Source organism: Prionailurus bengalensis, chromosome B2 (genome assembly GCF_016509475.1).
Source record: "Prionailurus bengalensis isolate Pbe53 chromosome B2, Fcat_Pben_1.1_paternal_pri, whole genome shotgun sequence".
Classification (NCBI taxonomy): domain Eukaryota; kingdom Metazoa; phylum Chordata; class Mammalia; order Carnivora; family Felidae; genus Prionailurus; species Prionailurus bengalensis.
In genome coordinates, this window is record NC_057349.1 from 13,474,179 (window position 1) to 13,493,081 (window position 18,903).

The 18,903-nt window shown below is 41.3% G+C and overlaps 1 protein-coding gene across 2 annotated transcripts in view; it reads left to right on the forward strand.

The window, feature by feature from the left end:
- Nucleotides 1-2,065: 2,065 nt before the first annotated feature.
- The window catches only part of DTNBP1 (dystrobrevin binding protein 1), a 133,020-nt gene continuing 116,182 nt past the window's right edge, over nt 2,066-18,903 (forward strand). The window contains exons 1-3 of one of the 2 annotated variants that reach the window (XM_043590776.1): nt 2,066-2,303; nt 12,118-12,171; nt 13,429-13,479. In XM_043590776.1, coding sequence (XP_043446711.1) covers nt 2,248-2,303; nt 12,118-12,171; nt 13,429-13,479 — 161 coding nt within the window. In that variant the 5' untranslated portion in view covers nt 2,066-2,247. The remainder of the gene's footprint in view (nt 2,304-12,117; nt 12,172-13,428; nt 13,480-18,903) is intronic. The other variant, XM_043590777.1, reaches the window with a different exon arrangement.

Genomic DNA, 18,903 nt, shown 5'->3' on the forward strand with positions numbered 1-18,903 from the left:
CTATTTAAAGGGATGATATTTAAGCCGAGATATGAATGCCAAGAAGAAGCCAGCAATGCAACATGCTGGAGAAAAGCTTCTGAAAAGGCCTCAAGGTGGAACTGAACCTGGACTTTTCAAGGAACACACACACAAGGCTACTGTGGCTTAAGTGTCAAGGTCATGATAGGCGGGTAGTACAACTGACCCTTGAAAAGGGGGTTAGGGGCACAGATCCCCTCCCAGTCAAAAATTCACATGTAACTTTAGATTTCCTGAAAACCCAAAACTTAACTACTAATAGCCTACTATTAGCCAGAAGCCTTATCTATATAAAATAAATAGATTAGCATATATTTTGTATATGTATTATATACTGTATTCTTACAATGATACCTAATTTTTTTTTACTTATTTTTTTTTGTATTTCTAGGCTATGCAGCTCATCTTCAAGCTTTTTCAAATCGTCACAAATCTCCCAAAAAATTTCCACTGTATTTATTGAAAAAAATCTGCATATTAGTGGACCCACACAGTGCAAACTTGTGTTATTCAAGGGTCAACTGTGCTTGCCTTGGATAGAATATCAGGAAGGGTTCAAATTTTAGGACTTTGTAATTTTATTCTGAGGGCACAGGAAGCAACTGGAGGCTTTAAAGCAGGAGAGCAACCTGATCTGATTGCTCTTTTAGATAATCCTCTTTGGCTGTCATGTCAAGGATGGATTACAAGGGTGTAGATGGCAAAAGAGTAGCATCAGGGGACCTGTCAGTGTTCCTAGTAAAAGTTGACAGTGCCTTGGACTAGGGTGACTATAGTGAAGATGGAGAAAGGGGAGCAGGTTCCAGGAATATTTTAGAAATAGAGTGGGGACACCTGGGTGGCTCAGTTGGTTGGGCATCCCAATTCATGGTTTCAGCCCAAGGCATAATCTCACAGTTCGTGAGTTCAAGCCCTGCATCGGGCTCTGCGCTGACAGTACAGAGCCTGCTTGGGATTCTCTCTCTCTCTCTCTCTCTCTCTCTCTCTCTCTCTCTCTCAAAAATAATAAATAAAAAATATATATATAAGAAAAGAAATAGAGTGGATTGGATTGGACCTGATGAGTTAATATGGGGGATGAGGAAGTGAGGAAATGGGTGATTTCAGGTGGCTTAATTTGAGCAATTTGGTGGTGCCATTTACTGAAATGGGAAAGACTGGAGGACGAGCAAGTTAGGACATGAATATGCAATCACATTTTCAATTTGGGGTATGTTGGGTTTGAAATGCCTATCCGATACATGTTAAGTAAGCAACTGGTAAGAATTGAAGGAGCAGGAGGGGGGACAGGGCTGAAGATAGAGAATTGGGCGTCCATCACTGCCTTGATAGAATTTCCAGCATGGTAGAGTGCACATGGAGAAATGCAGGAGGCTGGTGATGGAGACTTGGGAGCAACTGTTGAAATTAAGACTGGACAGGAAGGGAGAATAGAAGTATGATGTCCCTGAAGGCAAGAGAAGAATGTGTCTTAAAAATGGTATAAGGAATTGCTTTGAGGGTCACTGAAAGGTCGAGAAAAAAAATCAGGGCAGATTCGTGATAAATGGCATTGACAACATGGAGCTCATCAGTGACCTGACAAAGGCGACCTCCTTTGGTGTGAAGGGCACAAAAGCCTCATGGAGGTTGAAGTGGAAAAGTGGTGATGTGGAAACAGTTGATTATCCTTCCCATTTTATGAATGAAGAAACCAAGGCTTAGAATGGTTAATTCTCTCATCCAAGGGCAAAGTCCCTGGGGTCAGTTCCTGGACCCAGGCGGTGAAGGTTTGCTTCAGGGATGCGCACTCTGTGCAAGAAATTTACCCAATTCTCTTCCAAGTCGTAAAAACCAACCCCGCTCTCAAAGATGCCATCAACTGAAAACATTCTTTCACGATGCCACTTGTGTTTTAGAGAAAAACGAGAGGGCCCGGCTCGGGCTGCAAAAAGACATCTTTTGCTCAGCTGCGAGGGAAGGCCCGCCCCCTTTCCGCAGCCCGAGGCCGGCGCGGCCCACTGCGGCTGCGCGGGCCTGGGCGCGGCGGGGGCAGGGCGGGAGTGCGCGAGAGGGGGGCGGGAACGCGGAAGGGGCTGCGGCGCCGGGCGCCGACCGAGTCGGGGGCGGGGCCGGGCGCGAGTGTGCGGGGCGCGCGGGTGACAGGTGTGGGGACGGCCGAGCGGACCCTGGGTGGCAGCAGAGGCGGCGGCCTGAAGCCTGAGGGAGGGAGACACGGCGGCGGCGATGCTGGAGACACTGCGCGAGCGGCTGCTGAGCGTGCAGCAGGATTTCACCTCCGGGTGGGTATACGGCGGGAGACGAAAAGGAGCCGGGGGCCGGGCCGGGCCGGGGCTCCGGACGCCGCCTCCTTCCCCTCCGCGCACCCAGTGCGCTCGGTTCCCATCCCGCACTTCCCGTCCCCGTCCCGCCGAGCAGAGTCACGAACTTTCCGGCGTCGGTTCGGCGGCGCTAAGTAACTTAGGTTCCAGCAAGCCGGCTCCGCGGAGCGCGCCGAGGACTGCCGGGCCCCATCCCGGCGTTTGGGCGGCCGCGGGAGGGGAGTCATGTGGCGGGCGGCGCGCCCCCCGCTTCCGCCGCCCGTGGGACTGGTCCCGCGTCCCCTCGGTCTCCGGAGCCTGCGACGCACCTGCCCGCTCGGGCCTCGGGCTCCTGCGGCCGCGCGGGGAGCTGGGCCCTCCGCCCCCTTCTCAGGGCGAAGGTCGCGGACTCCCAGTCTCTGCTTTCTCGAGCGGCCCGCTCGCGGAACCCCCCGGGCCTCGCCTGCCGCCTCTTTTCCTTTTGTTTTCTCTCGCTGCTTTTGCCCCGAGTTCGGCGCCTTGGTGAAGAAACTCTTGGGCAAGAGAAGCAGCAGCACTACAGCGACACTGTTAATACAGCTAGTGGCTAAAAGCGCAGACCAAGCGGTTCCCAAACTTTGCTTAGGCTCACCTGGGAACCTTTAGCAATCTTGATCCCAGGTTGCCTCCCATACCGGTTTAATCAGGCAGGAGATGGGGTTTTAAAGATCCTCCGGGTGATTGCAGTGTGCAGTGAAGTCCCGGAACCACAGGCCTAGACTCTCGCGCCAGACTGGTAGGGATCTCCTCTCTCCCACTAAGCCACTGTATTTTTGCAAGTTCCTTGAGTTGTGAGTTGTCATGCCTCGGTTTCCACAATTGTACAGTGTCGATAAAGATGGTAGTTACAGGGTTGGGCAGATTAATGAATTAACGTGTAAAACGCGGCCTGTGGGACAGTGAGCCCTATGACATTTGTGGTTACTAGTTAGGGCCTAATTCATTTTGATATTTTCTTTAGGAAAGGTGTTCCTTTTATAAAGAATCTGTTACCTTTAGCTTACAGATCCTTTGGAGAATTTTCTGAATGAGGACATCTCAGTCCTCTGGTTTTAAGTTTCCAATGAGCAAGATGCTGGCTAAGATTTTATCTAATGGGACAAAAATGTTTGCATTGTTTGCCTTTTGGGTGCTGAGTGGTAACAGACTGGTATATACTTGAGCACTGACCACAGGTAAATCATTTTTGATAGTTATGGTTTGGAGTTCTTAAGAATATTATAGATGCTATGGGAGTCATTCGCTTATGGTGTATTTGCATGCTTGCAATTTTTTTTCTCATTTAAATTGAAAGAGTAATTTCTGAGTGTAAATTGTTGAAGAATTTCGGTAGGATACTGGAATAGTCTGCCTGTAGCATGAGAATGGTCATAGATAAACCCATCTGGTATGCCCCTGTTATCATTACTTCCACATTCTTTGATGACATAACCGTCGTCTTCTGGCAGTTACCGTAACTGTCTAGGTTGTACGGATGCCTCAGAACCCATTCATACTCATGACCTTTGCTTAAGAAGGTTAAACTTACAGGGGCACCTGGGTGGCTCAGTTGTTTAAGCTTCGGACTTTTGACCTCGGCTCAAGTCACGATCTCATGGTTTGAGGTTTCGAGCCCTGCGTCAGGCTCTGTGCTCACTTTGCAGAGCCTGCTTCGGATCCTCTGTCTTCTTTCTGGCCCTCTCCTGCTCCCCCCCCCCCCCAAATAACATTTAACATTTAATATGTTAAAAAAAATTTTTTTTTTAAATAGGTTAAACCTAGAAATCTGGACTCTGGATCCAAACCATCCTGGGAGATCTGGATAACCTGAGTTTAGAGTTTAGGTTAGGAAGAGGGTTGGGGGGATCTGGTTAGAACCCCTTGGAAACTGACTTTACTACTTGACAACGTCATAGGCTGGGGCCACTTTGGGATTTAGACACCCTGAGAGAGCTTTCATTCCATTTAGGCACCTGGTCGACTTCTTCTGTGCAGGTTCCTCTCAGCTGACAAACCTCTAGACGATCAGTGTGTGCCATTCAGCCTGCCACCTGGCAGGGAAGTAACTCCTCTCCAGGTGATGTCTGTTTTCCAGCTGACTGTCAGCTCGGAACTCTGATGTTCATTTTTGTCAGGTTCACAAATTTCCTATGCGACCCTTGCCAAGAAAGACTCCTCTTAATTCATCTTAGTAAACTCTTCTATATTCAGCTTGAGATCAGCCTATTTAACGTCATTGAATATTTTACCTTGACGAGGAAAGATGAAATCAAACACAGCCCACGTGTATATTGCACGAAGGCACTGAGGGATCCAGAGGTGAAAGGGACATGGCCGTCACCTCCCCCAAAAGATCAAATTGTGCCCGGCACACCTTTAGAACACTTGGCGTTAATGCCTGTAGAAACCAAAGCAGCTGGCTTCTAAAATGATTGGAAATTTCCCGTGTTGGGTTGCCCGAGGGAATCAGAAGGAAGGCCGGTCTGTTTCTAGTTCCTTCAGTGTTTCCAGTGTTGCTCCTTACGGTCACCCAGAGTGGTACCCTCTCAGGGCTTTTCTGTTCATTTTCACCTTGTGAGAATTCATGAAACTAGACCTTAAATGTAGGCAAATTAACTTTTTTTTTTTTTAAGTGAAATAGGATAATCTTTATCAGTCTCACCAGGGAATGTCCCATTAGTAATAAAGCACACCTGAGGAACACAGTGACTTTCTACCTGCCATCCACACTTAGAAAAATGCAACTTTTTCTAATGAAGGCATAGGGGCCAGAGATGCTGATGGCCTGCTGGGGACCACTGGGTTGTCTGTGGACTTGGGGTCTTTTTTTATAAATTTTTGTAAGTTACAGTTATATCAAAATTGAGATAAACTCGGAAATTACATCATGTTCATTCTGACTTAAGCAGATGGCCGGCTGACCCCAAGGGCCTCGGGAGTGAGGGAATTGGTTCTGGGCCTCACCCTCTTCCCCTCACCTAAGTGAGTCTTAATTTGATTTCACTTAGAGCTCTTAGAGCCTTTTGGAGAGTTCACATAGAACATCCACTTTTTAAGGATTGGCTTGAGCTCTGAGGGAAACTTTTGGATGATACATGGAAGCACACACTTCAGATCCACTCTGGTCTTTGAGTTTTACCTTTTGAGCTGTTAGGACTAGAAGCCTCAGGACTGAAGTAATCGGGTGCACAGAACCCTCCAGGTACTGAAGATCAGATATACTGATGGTTTACAGCCACCTGTCACCGCCTGGTGTTTCCGGTTTGTGATGCTCTGGGTTCTTGTGAGTAGGGATAGAAACCTTGTACTGTTTCCCCCCTCAGAGGCCCCCACTGCCCCGCAGCCTTATTTCTCTGCTTCCCTCCTGTGGTATCAAAACCTGCTCAAAGGAGAGGATCTAATAATCTAACTCAGTGTCGTAAAATGGTGAGATTTTGCCTAAAATTTTGACTCTTCCAGGACTACTCACCTTTTAAATAAGCAGGATAAAAAAAAAAATCTCAATATTCAACCTGATTTAATAACTAGTGAGTTCCTACTAAGTGTCGGGCAGTAGGTGATGCGCTCAAAAAGTGTCCTTTTGTCATGGCAGCTTTTTTCATTTCATTAAAAAAAAAAGATTTAAGAGGCTACACGCTCAACTTTCTTTACTAATTAGTGTCTGTATCGGGCTAGATCCTGGGGCCACAAAGGCGACTGAAACAGTCTCTGCGCTCTGGATGCTGTAGACTGGGGCGGTATCGTGGGAGCAGAAGGAACTGAGCATTAAAGATGCACATCTGGGGCGCCTGGCTGGCGGTGGAGGGTGCAGCACTCGATCTCGGGGTTGCAGCTTCGAGTCCCGCATTGGGTGTAGAGCTCACTTAAAAATAAAATCTTAAAAAAAAAAAAAGAAAAGAAAAAGATACAAGTGATACATGCGTGAGCCCAGAGGAAAAGAATCATTAATTCAGATGCATTTACAGAAGGCTTCAAAGAGAAAGTGGCTCCTCGACTGGGCCTTGAAGAATGAGGAAGGATTGTACTGGCTTACAGTGAGGGCATTTCCAAGACGGAAGCAGTTGTGGGAGAGGAAGCTGGGAGGGAAGGTTAGTGACTAACCGAGGCTCTTCAAGTGCTCTGCTCAATTCACTCATTCATCAAATCCTCACTGAGCACTTAACTCTGTGGCGGGCGCCATTCTGGAAGCCAGGGAGGTAGCAACAGAACATGGCAGGCAGCAAATAACGTCCCTGGGCTCATTCTATTCTGCCTCTAACGGGAGGCAGAATACTTAGAAGGTCCTAAGAGGTCTTGAACAGTAAAGCAGGCGAAGGGGCTCGGGGATGAGTCGGTTGCTACGTTGTACAGGGTGGCCCTCGCATATTCTTTACACCGACCGAGCCATTTGAAGGTTTTTGGGAGGAGGTAGTAGGAGTCTGCCCGTATTTCTGGAAGAAATTTGGGTGCTATGGGAGGGCTGGAGATGTGGAGCGGGGAGATTACTTGGGAGGCTGTAGCCGTGGGCCAGGGGAGAGATGATAAGTCCATGCTGGTAGGAATTTAACAAGCAAGGGGATGTGACAGGCCCCAGGTGGATGTGACAGGCCCCAATGGACGTGACAGGCCCTGGGTGGATGTGGCAGGCCCCGGGTGGACGTGACAGGCCCCGGGTGGACGTGTAAACTGGGACATAGAGGAAGTGAAAAGGGTGGAGGAATATGGAGGGGGGTAGCTTTGAAGGGTCTTAGGTGAATGATGTCATTTACAAACAAAAAGGATTTTAGAATAGTTCTGAGAGAGAAGCAGTTGACCATGAATTTGTTGTGAATTTGTTGAGAGGTAAGGTGCAGCCTGACATCCAAGAAGCAATTGGAAGTTTAAGAAACCCTGAGGAGGCAGGTCGGAACTGACACGGTGGATTTGGGGTTAATTAGGGAAGAGATAGTCTAAATCCCTCTCCCTTTCCTGGGTTTGTGCAGCTTTTGTGTGACTCTCTCAGGCTTCAGAGCTTAGGGGTCACGTGTACTTTTAAGTGTGATCCATGCTGTGTTTCCGTGATCTTGTTCGTTCGTTCGTTCGTTCGTTCTTTCTTTCTTTCTTTCTTTCTTTCTTTCTTTCTTTCTTTCTTTCTTTCTTCTTTCTTTTGAGAGAAAAAAGTATGATAAACGTTAACGGGAAAATAGAATAGACTGGATTTGGATTTGCAAGCAGAATTTAAAGTCAGAATGATGGAGACGTGAACGTTAAAGGAATTGTACCTTAATGATAAAAATGTGCTCATTAATATGTTTTTGTGGTGTTTTACAGCAATCACGGCAGCTGATGAGGTGAGCCAAGTAGGAAATTGAAGTGCAAATAAATGGAATGCCATTAAGGTCACCCCGGGAGGCTGAGTTAGCTGGAGAAAGCACATTTTCTGCTAATCCTTCATCGTAGTGCTCCCTATATCACTCTGTTTATCTCCTTTTTAAACCTGTCTTGGGGCCGTTTTGCTAATCACCTCCATTTCTTAATAAGAGGCCCCCATTTTTAATATTTTTCTGCCAAACTTAAAATAAGCATGCTGGTCGCAAATCAAGTGAAGTCTTTAGAACAATCTAAAAATAAATTAACAGGGGCGCCTGGGTGGCTCAGTCGGTTAAGCGGCCGACTTCGGCTCAGGTCATGATCTCGCGGTCCGTGAGTTCGAGCCCCGTGTTGGGCTCTGTGCTGACCGCTCAGAGCCTGGAGCCTGTTTCAGATTCTGTGTCTCCCTCTCTCTCTGACCCTCTCCCGTTCATGCTCTGTCTCTCTCTGTCTCAATAATAAATAAACGTTAAAAAAGAAAATAAAATAAAAATAAATAAAAATAAATTAACAAAGTGTCAGGGTAAATTTGAGGTTTGGTGCTTTGAACTCAAAAGTGTATATTAATTAGTTGCTTTTGGTAGAAGACCATTGTCAGGTCTAAATTGATAATAGCCACATAGCAGCACTAATGTCTTCCTGGGGACAGTGTGGGATTAGGAAGAAGACTGGGAATGGTGGGGAAGCCTTTTATAGGAATCTCTACTTTATTTCACCTTGACCCAATAACGTACTTAGTTTCTTACCTTTGTTGGTGGAGATCATTTTTATTATACTTTTCATTTGAGTTAGCTGTTTACAGAATGCTGCCAAAGTCATATTTGGAATTTTATTTAATTCCTGTGGCAAATTATTGTGGTCAATATAATACTACCGTTTTACATATGAGGAAACCGGGGTATTACACCTGGCTCAGTATTTCCTTCTTAGTGTGTCATAACATTGTGGGACATTAAATAGTTTTTATTAGTGGGTTGTTCCCAGCACAGAATCACCGTGGGAAGCTTTAAGGAGAATCATTGCACAATAAAAACAGTAAGCTACCTTTAGTTGAATTCTGGGCTTTGAGGATGTATTTCAGAAAGGAATGTTTTGCTTTTTTTGTCACTTGTTAAATATACCTGTCCTTAAACATATGTGTATAGATATATATAGATATAAATATATCTATATATATCTATACACATACACACACACACATATGTATACATATACACACACAAACTCACCTGACCTTATTTTTTCTCAACTTAAAGTAAGAATAATTGTCATTGTAACCCTTTATGTGTTCCTCTCCTCAGCTTTCTTCACTGTTTTCATCTCCTTAGAGCTACTTTGTTTTCTCCATCAGTTTCTGTTCTGAATTTTGGCACACACGATTTATGTGGAGACAGCATGATGAGAAGAGAGTATCTAAAAGACTGTTTATTACAAAAATGTTTTTATAAAATTTCAGACATAAAAAACTGGAATAACACAGTGAACCCCATAAATCCATTATTCAGATTCAACAGTTGTCAACTATTGCCACATTTGCTTTGCCTCTCCCACAGTTATAAAATAAATCTTAGATTTGTCTGCTACATCTCTCCTACATCAGTTTGCATCTCTAAAAAAAAGTACAGGGGTGCCTGGGTGACTCAGTCTGTTGGGTGTCTGACTTCGGCTCAGGTCATGATCTCGTGGTAAGTGATTTCGAGCCCTGCATTGGGCTCTGTACTGACAGCTTAGAGCCTGGGTCCTGCTTTGGATTCTGTGTCTCCCTCTCCCCCTTTAGATTCTGCCCCTCCCAAGCTCATGCTCTTTCTCTCTCTTAAAAAATAAACATTAAATTAAAAAAATACAGACATTACATACATTCAGTGCCAACGTCATACTCAACTGATTTAACACTGATTCTTTGATATTATCAATTATCCAGTCCATAATCAAATTTCCTGGTTCTTAGAAATGTCTTTTTATAGTTGATTTGTTCAACTCCAGATCAAATAAGTTCCACACATTACGTTTCGTTAAGGTCCAATTTTAAAGCAGATGCTTGTTAAGGAGCCACACGGAGAAGCCCTTACTGACCCAGCGATTTTGTTTTCAGCTGCCTGTAACATTCATTCTTTCTCTCTTATTCTAAACTAATTTTTTGTTTTTGTTTTTTTTGGGGGCGTGCGGAGGAGCACCCCAAATTTGATATAATTGAGAAAGTATAAGTTTATATCAGAAACAAATATTTGAGGAGTGCCTGGGTGGCTCAGTCGGTTAAGTGTCCCACTTCAGCTCAGGTCATGATCTTACAGCTCATGGGTTTGAACCCGTGTTGGGCTCTGTGCTGACAGCTCAGGGCCTGGAGCCTGCTTTGGATTCTGTGTCTCCCTCTCTCTCTGCCTCCCCCCCACTCATGGTCTGTCTCTCACAAATAAATAAACATTAAAAAATTTTTTTAAAATATTTTGAAATATCAACCTCCACATTTGCTAGACCATATAATAAGAATGGTCCAAAAAGGATCTTAACGGTTCCCTTGCAATATCCTTGTCCACCTAACTGTATGCAATTGTCCTGAATCCCCAAAAATAATACCAGAATCTTTGTGAGCATAATGTCCTGCTGTGTATCACCATCCTAGTATAATTCTACCTGGGATGTACAGCTAAGCGCCTTTCTCAAATTTTGGAGTGGAGGGGATAGAGGGTAACTGTCAGAAAAGCTTTTCCTAGGTGTTGCTTAATCTTAGTCTAAACCGGATTTACCAGTTGCCAAAGTAAGCTTGGAAATTGATATTATTTCTGTAGGACAGTTTAGACTTTTTACATACAGCTCCCTAGACTCATCTGGGGAGATATATACAAATGAGTTTTCAGTTAAAGAGATGGCAGAGTCTCTTTAACAATGTGGAAAGTTCATCTCATTATCTTACTTTTTGAGAAACAACAGAGTAATGTAAACATTTCTTGTATGAAATTGGCATTCCAGTTTGTTTAAAAAAAATAAAGGCCCTTTCTGGTACTTAGCTGGGCATTATTGACAAAGCTCTAGTCCTGTGTCAGGACTCGGACATGTGGTGGTGAACTACACAGGGTTGGGGCATTCATAGGAGAGCCAGCTTGTACGTTAGGGCAGTTTCTGGCTGAGAGCAGTAAAGTCCATAGAGGAAGGCGCACTTATTTCTGGTTTTACCAAAGACTTTTTAGGGGCTAGTGGTGGTACTGTGGTCTGTGTTTCACACTCTATTTAGAAATGAGTATTTGTTGAAGTATGCACATTAAGAAGAACATTTATAGCAATATCGCATTTTATATGAGAGTCGCTCATGATTTAGTAGTCCCTTTTTGGCAACCTCTATTGTATAGTACAGAGCCGACAGCCAAAAGAAGGTGAAAGCGGGCCAGTGAGGCAAAAATAAATTGTACAAAGTCTGTGTATTATGTAGAGAGGCGAACCTATTTATTCTGTGCATTTTCTGGCCCCTTATCTGTTTTCTAGCCCGGTAATTTAAAACAAATAGTAGGGAGCCTGAGTGACTCAGTCAGTTAAGCGTCTTGATATCAGCATGATCTTGATATCATGATCTCACGGGTTCGTGAGTTCCAGCCTTGCGTTGGGCTCCATGCTGACAGCACAGAGCCTGCTTGGGATTCTCTCTCTCTGCCCCTCCCCCCCCCCAATATAAGTAAGTAAATTTTTTTAAAAAGTAAAAAAGCAGATAGGGAGGGAGGAGGCTGCAATAGTTAAGTAGCCAGCAGAAGCAGGAAGTTATCACAGATAACCAAATGACCAGTGTTGGAGATAGAGCGCTTAAATTTAGAAAAAACAGACACAGGATCCCAAACAAACTCAGATCCCCGTAGATTGGTCTCACGTTGGCAAGCGAAGAGCTATTCCTCGCTCGGAAATGTCTGAGGAGATGGCTGTTTCGCCACAAAACGTAATCGATCGTATTCATAAAAATGACCTGGAGTTAGCAGAACATGTTAAATAGAGTGTATCGAGTCCTCTTTCATGAGAAAGGTTTGTAATATACTTTAGAAAGCTTTTTATCAATGTGTAAAATTTCACGAAATGTCGGTACTTAAAGAGCTTTGAGTGCCCGGTTATAGTATCTACTTAATAAAACGTGCTGCTTTGATAATCTTTGTTACCTACCAAATTCACCTGTGTGAACTGCTGCTTTTTCTAATGATGCCAGCTAAGTGACATTTCTCTAGTCTGATCACACTTCGGGATTGTTTCTAAAAAAGGGATTGGGGCAAGAACAAATATAAAGGTGCTTGCTATAGATACTCTGTTTTGGGTGTCTTACAGTAAACACTCAAGTACTTGTCTGTAGAGGTGCTTAATTCTTGTCAAGAAATTATTAGCTTATCTGACCTCAAATTATAACAACTGTGAAATTTATGGTTGAAAAGAAATCTCTTAACCTGTAAAGATGTGATATTTTCTACTTGTTGAATTGTAGGCTGAAGACTTTAAGTGACAAGTCAAGAGAAGCTAAAGTAAAAAGCAAACCAAGGTAAGCCTGTGCTAAGATTTAATTTCCTGCGATGTAAATTTCATACGACGACGTTGGGGCTCTAGTTGTAATAGTATTGTTACTTTAATGAATTTTGCATTTGTTGAGCACATTTGACTGCAATCTGATTATTTATAATTTTGTTAACACTGGAAAGTTTTCTGATAAAATTGTAAAATGGTTGAGGAAGTGGTGAGATGTAGTTGTATTATTCTAGGACAACCAGTGGTTATTTTATTGTTTGATCACAATTAATCATTTCTGTATATTGACACAAAGTAAAAGTCCTGCGTTATAGAGAAGCAGATTAATAATGAAACCATACTTGGCAAGGGAGCCTCGTTAGCTGTGTCACTTGACATGTGTGAAAACCAGTGTTGTGCAACTTTTTCATTTTTTTTAAATAAGTGAAGCATGACCAAATTTCACTTTCAACCTAGTGATTATGAGCTTTTTATTTTTTAAAATTATTTTTTAATACTTATTCATTTTTGAGAGACAGAGTGTGAGTAGGGGAGGGGCAGAGAGAGAGGGAGACCCAGAATCTGAAGCAGGCTCCAGGCCCTGAGCTGTCAGTACAGAGCCCTACGTGGGGCTTGAACCTGTGAACTGGGAGATCGTGACCTGAGCCAAAGTCGGACACTTAACTGGCTGAGCCACCCAGGTGCCCCGAGATTATGAGCTTTAAAAAAAAAAAAAATTTTATCATGTAGCATTTTATTAAAGTGTTCATTGTATTATGTGCTAAGAAGGATCTGTAGGGCAAAGTGATGGATGATAGTACATTACAGTATTTTATTTTATTTTATTTTATTTTTTTATTTTATTGCATTTTGTTTTATTTTATTTATATTATTTTATTTTATTTTTTTCCTAAATGTTTATTTTTGAGAGAGAGTATGAGCATGAGCGGGGGAGGGGCAGAGAGAGAGGGGGACAGAGGATCTGAAGCAGCCTCTGCTGTCAGCAGGGAGCCTGATGTGGGGCTCAAACTCACGAACCCTGAGATCGTGACCTGAGCTGAAGTCAGATGCTCAACAGACTGAGCCACCCAGGTGCCCCTACAGTATTTTAATTGTGAAATAAAGTAGTACATTTCTCTAAAAGTTTAGGTAAACTGTCATTAGTAATTTAAAAGTATTTCACATCATAATTATAATGTCAAAATTCTCATATAGGTTTTTGGTTTTGTTTTTATTTTTAGTCGGCCTAAATCAGAAAGAATTTTAATAAAATAAGTGGGGTTTTTTTTGGCAGGACTGTTCCATATTTGCCAAAGTACTCTGCTGGACTAGAATTACTTAGCAGGTAAGTGTTTTCATTTAAATAACAAGATTATGCTTCTGACTGTTGCCTAAAAATATTTTATGATTTTATAAATAGAAAATGTAAAACAACTAAATCTACCCAAACATAGTGATTAGAAATTACTTACTTGTTCATTTCCCTGAAGGGTTTTTAGTTTTCATTGATTAGTGCAAAAGCCATTCAGACTTTGAGCAGATTGATCACTATTATCTTTGCTCATCAATACTTTATTATGTGTATTTATTATGTTTCTGGTTTTTCTTTTGTAAGAACATTGATTTTGAATCTGAGTCTTTGATACTTCTTTTACTTTGATTTTTAATTTTACACCATTTTTTCTCGACTCCTCTCCTGTTGGCATGCAGATTAATATTAAAAGGCATGATTTTCTTAGCTATGGCAACAAAAGCATAAACAACAGGAGAAAAAAATAGGTAAATTGGACTTAGACACATTAAAAACCTCTGTACTTCAAAGAACCCATCAAGAAAGTGGAACAGTCCACAGACTGAGAAATATTTGCAACTCATGTATCGGAGGGATTTGAATCTAGAGTATACAAGGAACTGTGATAACTCAATGATAAAAAAACAACCCAACGAAGGAGAGGCAAAGGACTTGAGTAGTTGTCCAGAGAAGATATAAATGGCCAATAGTCACATGAAAAGATGCTCAGCATCATTTGTGATGCTCGTCAAGACCACAGTGAGATACCACCTCACACCCACTAGCATGGCCGTCATCAGAAAGGCGCTAGCAAGTGTCGATAAGGATGTGGAGAAATAGAACTTGCACTGCCGGTAGGAATGGAAAAAATGGTGCAGCTCCTGTGGAAAATGGTTGGGTAGTTTCTTTAAAAAGTTAATCATAGAATTACCATGTGGCCTGGCAGTTTCACACCAAGAGAATTGAAAACTCACGTCTGCATAAAAGTGTGTACACAAATGTTCTTAGCGGTGTTATTCATAAAGCAGAACTAAGCAGCCTAAAAGTGGAAACAACACGGATGTTCATCGACTGGTGAGTGTATATTCAGCCACAGAAAGTAGTGGAGTGCTGATACAGGCCACAGCCTGGGTGAGACCCAAAAACATTATGTTATGCAAGCGGAACCAACACAAAAGTCATGTATTACATGATTCCATTTGTATATAAAATGTCCAGAAGAGGCAGATCCATAGAGACGGATAGATTAGTGGTTGTCAAGGATTGGTGGTGGGGGAGAGGGGAATGAGTAGTGGCTACTAATGAGAGTGGGGTTTCTGTTTGGGGTGACGAAAATGATTTGGAATTAGACGGTAGTGACCGTTGCCCAACTCCGTGAATATGCTAAAAACTACTGATTGATATACTTTAACAGACTGAGCCACCCAGGCGCCCATGAATTATATACTTTAAAAGGATGTATTTTATGGTATGTGAATTACTTCAATATAGGTGTTACAAAAATAAATATATAGTTTATGTTATGTGCAGTTCTGAACTTAATAACGTGTCCTCTGACAGATACGTGGTAACGACGTGCAGTGCGAGATCTCCTCCTCCTGATGTGCGTTTATTATGACACAGTCCCCTTTGCCTACATTTTGCTTTCTCTTTTCTGGTTCTTTAGTGGGTTTCTTTTTATGGTTGCTAAATCTAGAGATTTTTTTTCTTTTCTCAAAAGTGCTTGACTTGATATTAACTTCTTTGGTTTTGTTGAGTGAAGAGCATAAGTGAACATGAAAGAAGGTGTCGTAAAAATTAATCAGTGGTGTATTGCTTACATTTTATCCTTATTTTTTTTTAATTGAGTGATTTAGTTGAATGAACCTCATTGAAAGATTTATTTTAGAAGTGTAGACTTATGTGTGTGGTAGATTTTTGGAGTGGAGTGTGTCTTGGGGCTTAATACGAAAATTTACAACCATAGGAAGATGCCTCTAATGTGTTCATTCAGTGCTTTGAAACACAGTCTTTTCTCTTCGGAACTAATAGGAAGTGGAGGAAAGACCATTTTAAATGGCAGATCTCTGTATTACAAATTTTTAACTGTTAAAAACTAATAAAATACACATAACAAAATTTACCATCTTAACCGTTTGTAAGTGTGCAACTCAATAGTGTTAAGTACATTCACATTGTTATGCATCCAGTCTTCAAAACTTTCCATCTTGCAAAACTGAAACTCTTTGCCCATTAAACAGTTCCCCATTGCCCCCTTCCCTGTCTCTGGTGACCGTCATTTGACTTTCTTTTTCTATGAATTTGACTACTCTAGGTACCTCATAGAAGTGAACCCATATAGTATTTGTCTTTTTGTGACTGGCTTATTACACTTAGCTTACTGTTTTCAAGATTTATCCATGCTCAAGCATATGTCAGAATTTTCTTTTCAAGGCTGATTAATGTTTCATTATCCATTTTTTGTTTATCCATATTTTTTTTTTTTATCCATTCATCTGTTAACGAACACTTAGGCTGCTTCCACCTTTTAGCTATTGTGAGTAAGGCTGCTATGAACAGGAGTGTGCAAATCTCTCTTCAAGACCCTTTCAGGTTTTTTGGGTATATACTCAGTTGCTGGATCATGTGGTCATTCAATTTTTAAGTTTTTGAAGAGCCACTCTACCATTTAGATAGCAGCCACATGATTTTACATTCTCACTGGCTATACACAGCACTCCCATTTATCCATAGCTTCAGCAAAACTTGTTATTTTCTGTTTTGGTGTTTTGTTTTGTTTTGTTTTACAATAGTCATTCTAATTGGTGTGAAGTGGTATGTCATTGTGGTGTTGATTTGTATTTCCCTAATGACTGATGATTGTGAGCATCTTTTCATGTGCTTATTGGGTTGTTATCTTTAGAAACATGTCTATTCAAGCCTTTTGCCCATTTTTGGATAGGGTGGTTTTTTGTGATTGAGTTTTAGGAGTTCTGTATGTGTCTGGTTATTAATCTCACATCAGATACGTGATTTGCAAATATTTTCTCCCATCCTGTGGGTTGCCTTTTTACTCTGTGTTCTTTGATGCACAAAATCTTTTAATTTTGATGAAGTCCAGTTTGTCTGTTTTTTGTGCCTGTGGTGTCCTCTCCAAGATATCATTGCCAAATCCCATGTCATGAAGCTTTTCCTATGTTTTTTTTCTAAGACTTTTATAGTTTTAATACTTATGTTTGGATTTTTGATCCATATCGTTTACTTTTGTACCTGATGTTAAGTAAGGGCCCAACTTCATTATTTAACATGTGGATATCCAGTTTTCCCAGCTCCATTTGTTGAAAAGACTATCCTTTCCCCATTGCGTGGTCTTGCAAAGCTTGTTGAAAATTATTTGACCATGTATGTGAGAGTTTCTTTCTGGGTTATTTCACTGGTCTAGATTTCTGTTTTTGTAACAGTGGCACACTGTTTTGATTGCTGTAGCTTTGCAGTTTTTTTTAAAGTTTATTTGAGAGAGAGAGAGAGAGAGAGAGAGAAATAGCATGAGTGAGGAAGGGACAGAGAGAGATAGAATCCCAAGCAGGCTCCATGCTGTCAGTGCAGAGCCTAATGCAGGGCTTGATCCTATGAACCATGAGATCATGACCTGAGCTGAAATCAAGAGTCAAATGCTTAACTAAACTGAACCACCCAGGTACCCCTATAGTAAGTTTTGAAATCAGGAAGTATGAGTCCTCCAACTTTGTTCTTCTTATCAAGGTTGTTTTGGCTATTCAGGGTCCCTTGACATTCCAAATGAATTTTATGATAGATTTTTTTCTGCTTCTACAAAAAATGTCATTGGGATTTCGATAGAGATGGCCTTAAATATTAATCGATTACTTTCTGTTATTATTGACAACATCTTAATGATATTAGTCTTCCAGTCCATGAACCTGGGATATCTTTCCAACAATTTATGACTTCTTTAATTTCTTTGAGAAGTGTTTTGTAGTTTTCATTGTACTAGTCTTTGATCATCTTTGTTAAATCCTAAATTTTTTAATGTTATCATAAATGGAATTTTTAAATTTCTTTTTTGAATTTTCATTTTCAGTATATAGAAATGCAACTGACTTTGTGCATTGATTTTATATTCTGATACTTTGCTGAATTTGTTTATTCTAACAGGGTTTGTTTTTGTGGAGTCCCTAGGCTTTTCTACATTTAAGATTATATCATCAGCAAACATAATTTTACTTCTTTCCTTCCAGTTTGGTGTCTTTTATTTCTTTTTCTTGCCTAATTGCTCTGGCTAGATCTTCCAGTACTATGTTGAATAGAATTAGCAAAAGCAGTCATTTTTGTCTTTTTTGTGGTCTTAGAAGAGAAGCTTTCAATCTTTTGCCATCAACTATGATGATAGCTGTGGGTTTTTCATATATGGTTTTATTATGTTACATAGTTTCCTTTTATTCCATGTTTTTTGAGTTTTTATCATGAAAGTGTATTGACTTTTGTCAAATGCTTTTTCAACATCAGTTGAAGTTATGTATTTATTCCCTTTGATTTTATTACTGTGGCATATTACATTGATTGGTTTCCATATGTGGAACCATTCTTGAATTCTAGGAAAAAAATCCCAATAGGTCATGGCATGTAATCCTTTCAGTATGCTCCTGAATTCACTTTGCATCACTGTTTATGTAGGATATGTCGTTTTATTGTAGTGTCTTTGTCTGGCTTAGGTATCAGGATAATGCTGGCCTTACAATTAGGGAGTGTTCCCTCCTGTTCAGTTTTTTGGAAGAGTTTCAGATGGTTTGGTGTTTTTTAAATGTGGGGCAGAATTCATCAGTGAAATCATCAGGACCCAGGCTTTTCTTTTTTGGGGAGGTTTAAAACATTTTTTTCCCAGTTTTATTGAGATATAATTAGATATGTCGCTGTATAAGATTAAAGTGTACAGTATGGTGGTTTGACTTCCGTGTATTGTGAAATGATCACAACAACGAGTTAACATCCATCATCTCAGAGAGATAAAACAAAAAAGCAAAAAAATAAAAATTTTTCCTGTGATGAGAACTCTTAACTTTCGTATATGTTAGTATTACTATACACATCATGTTGTATGGTACATTGTAGTAGGAGTTTATACTTTCTGACCACCTTTCTCCAATTCCTTCCTCTTCCGCTCTGCCTCTGGTAGCCACAAATCTGATCTCTCTCGGTTCGGATTTTTTTTTTTTTTTTATTCTGCTTGTAAGTGAGATTGCACGATTATTTGTCTGATTTATTTCACTTTGGTTAGCATAACGGCCTCAGAGTCCATTCATGTTGTCACAAATGGCAGGTTTTCCTCGTTTTTTTAATGGCTGAATAATATTCCGTTGTATATACTCTGTATATATATACACACATATATATATACATGCATCACTCACCCATCAGTGGATGCCTAGGCTGTTTCCATGTTTTCACTATTGTAAATAATGCCACTATCAACAGGGGGGGTGT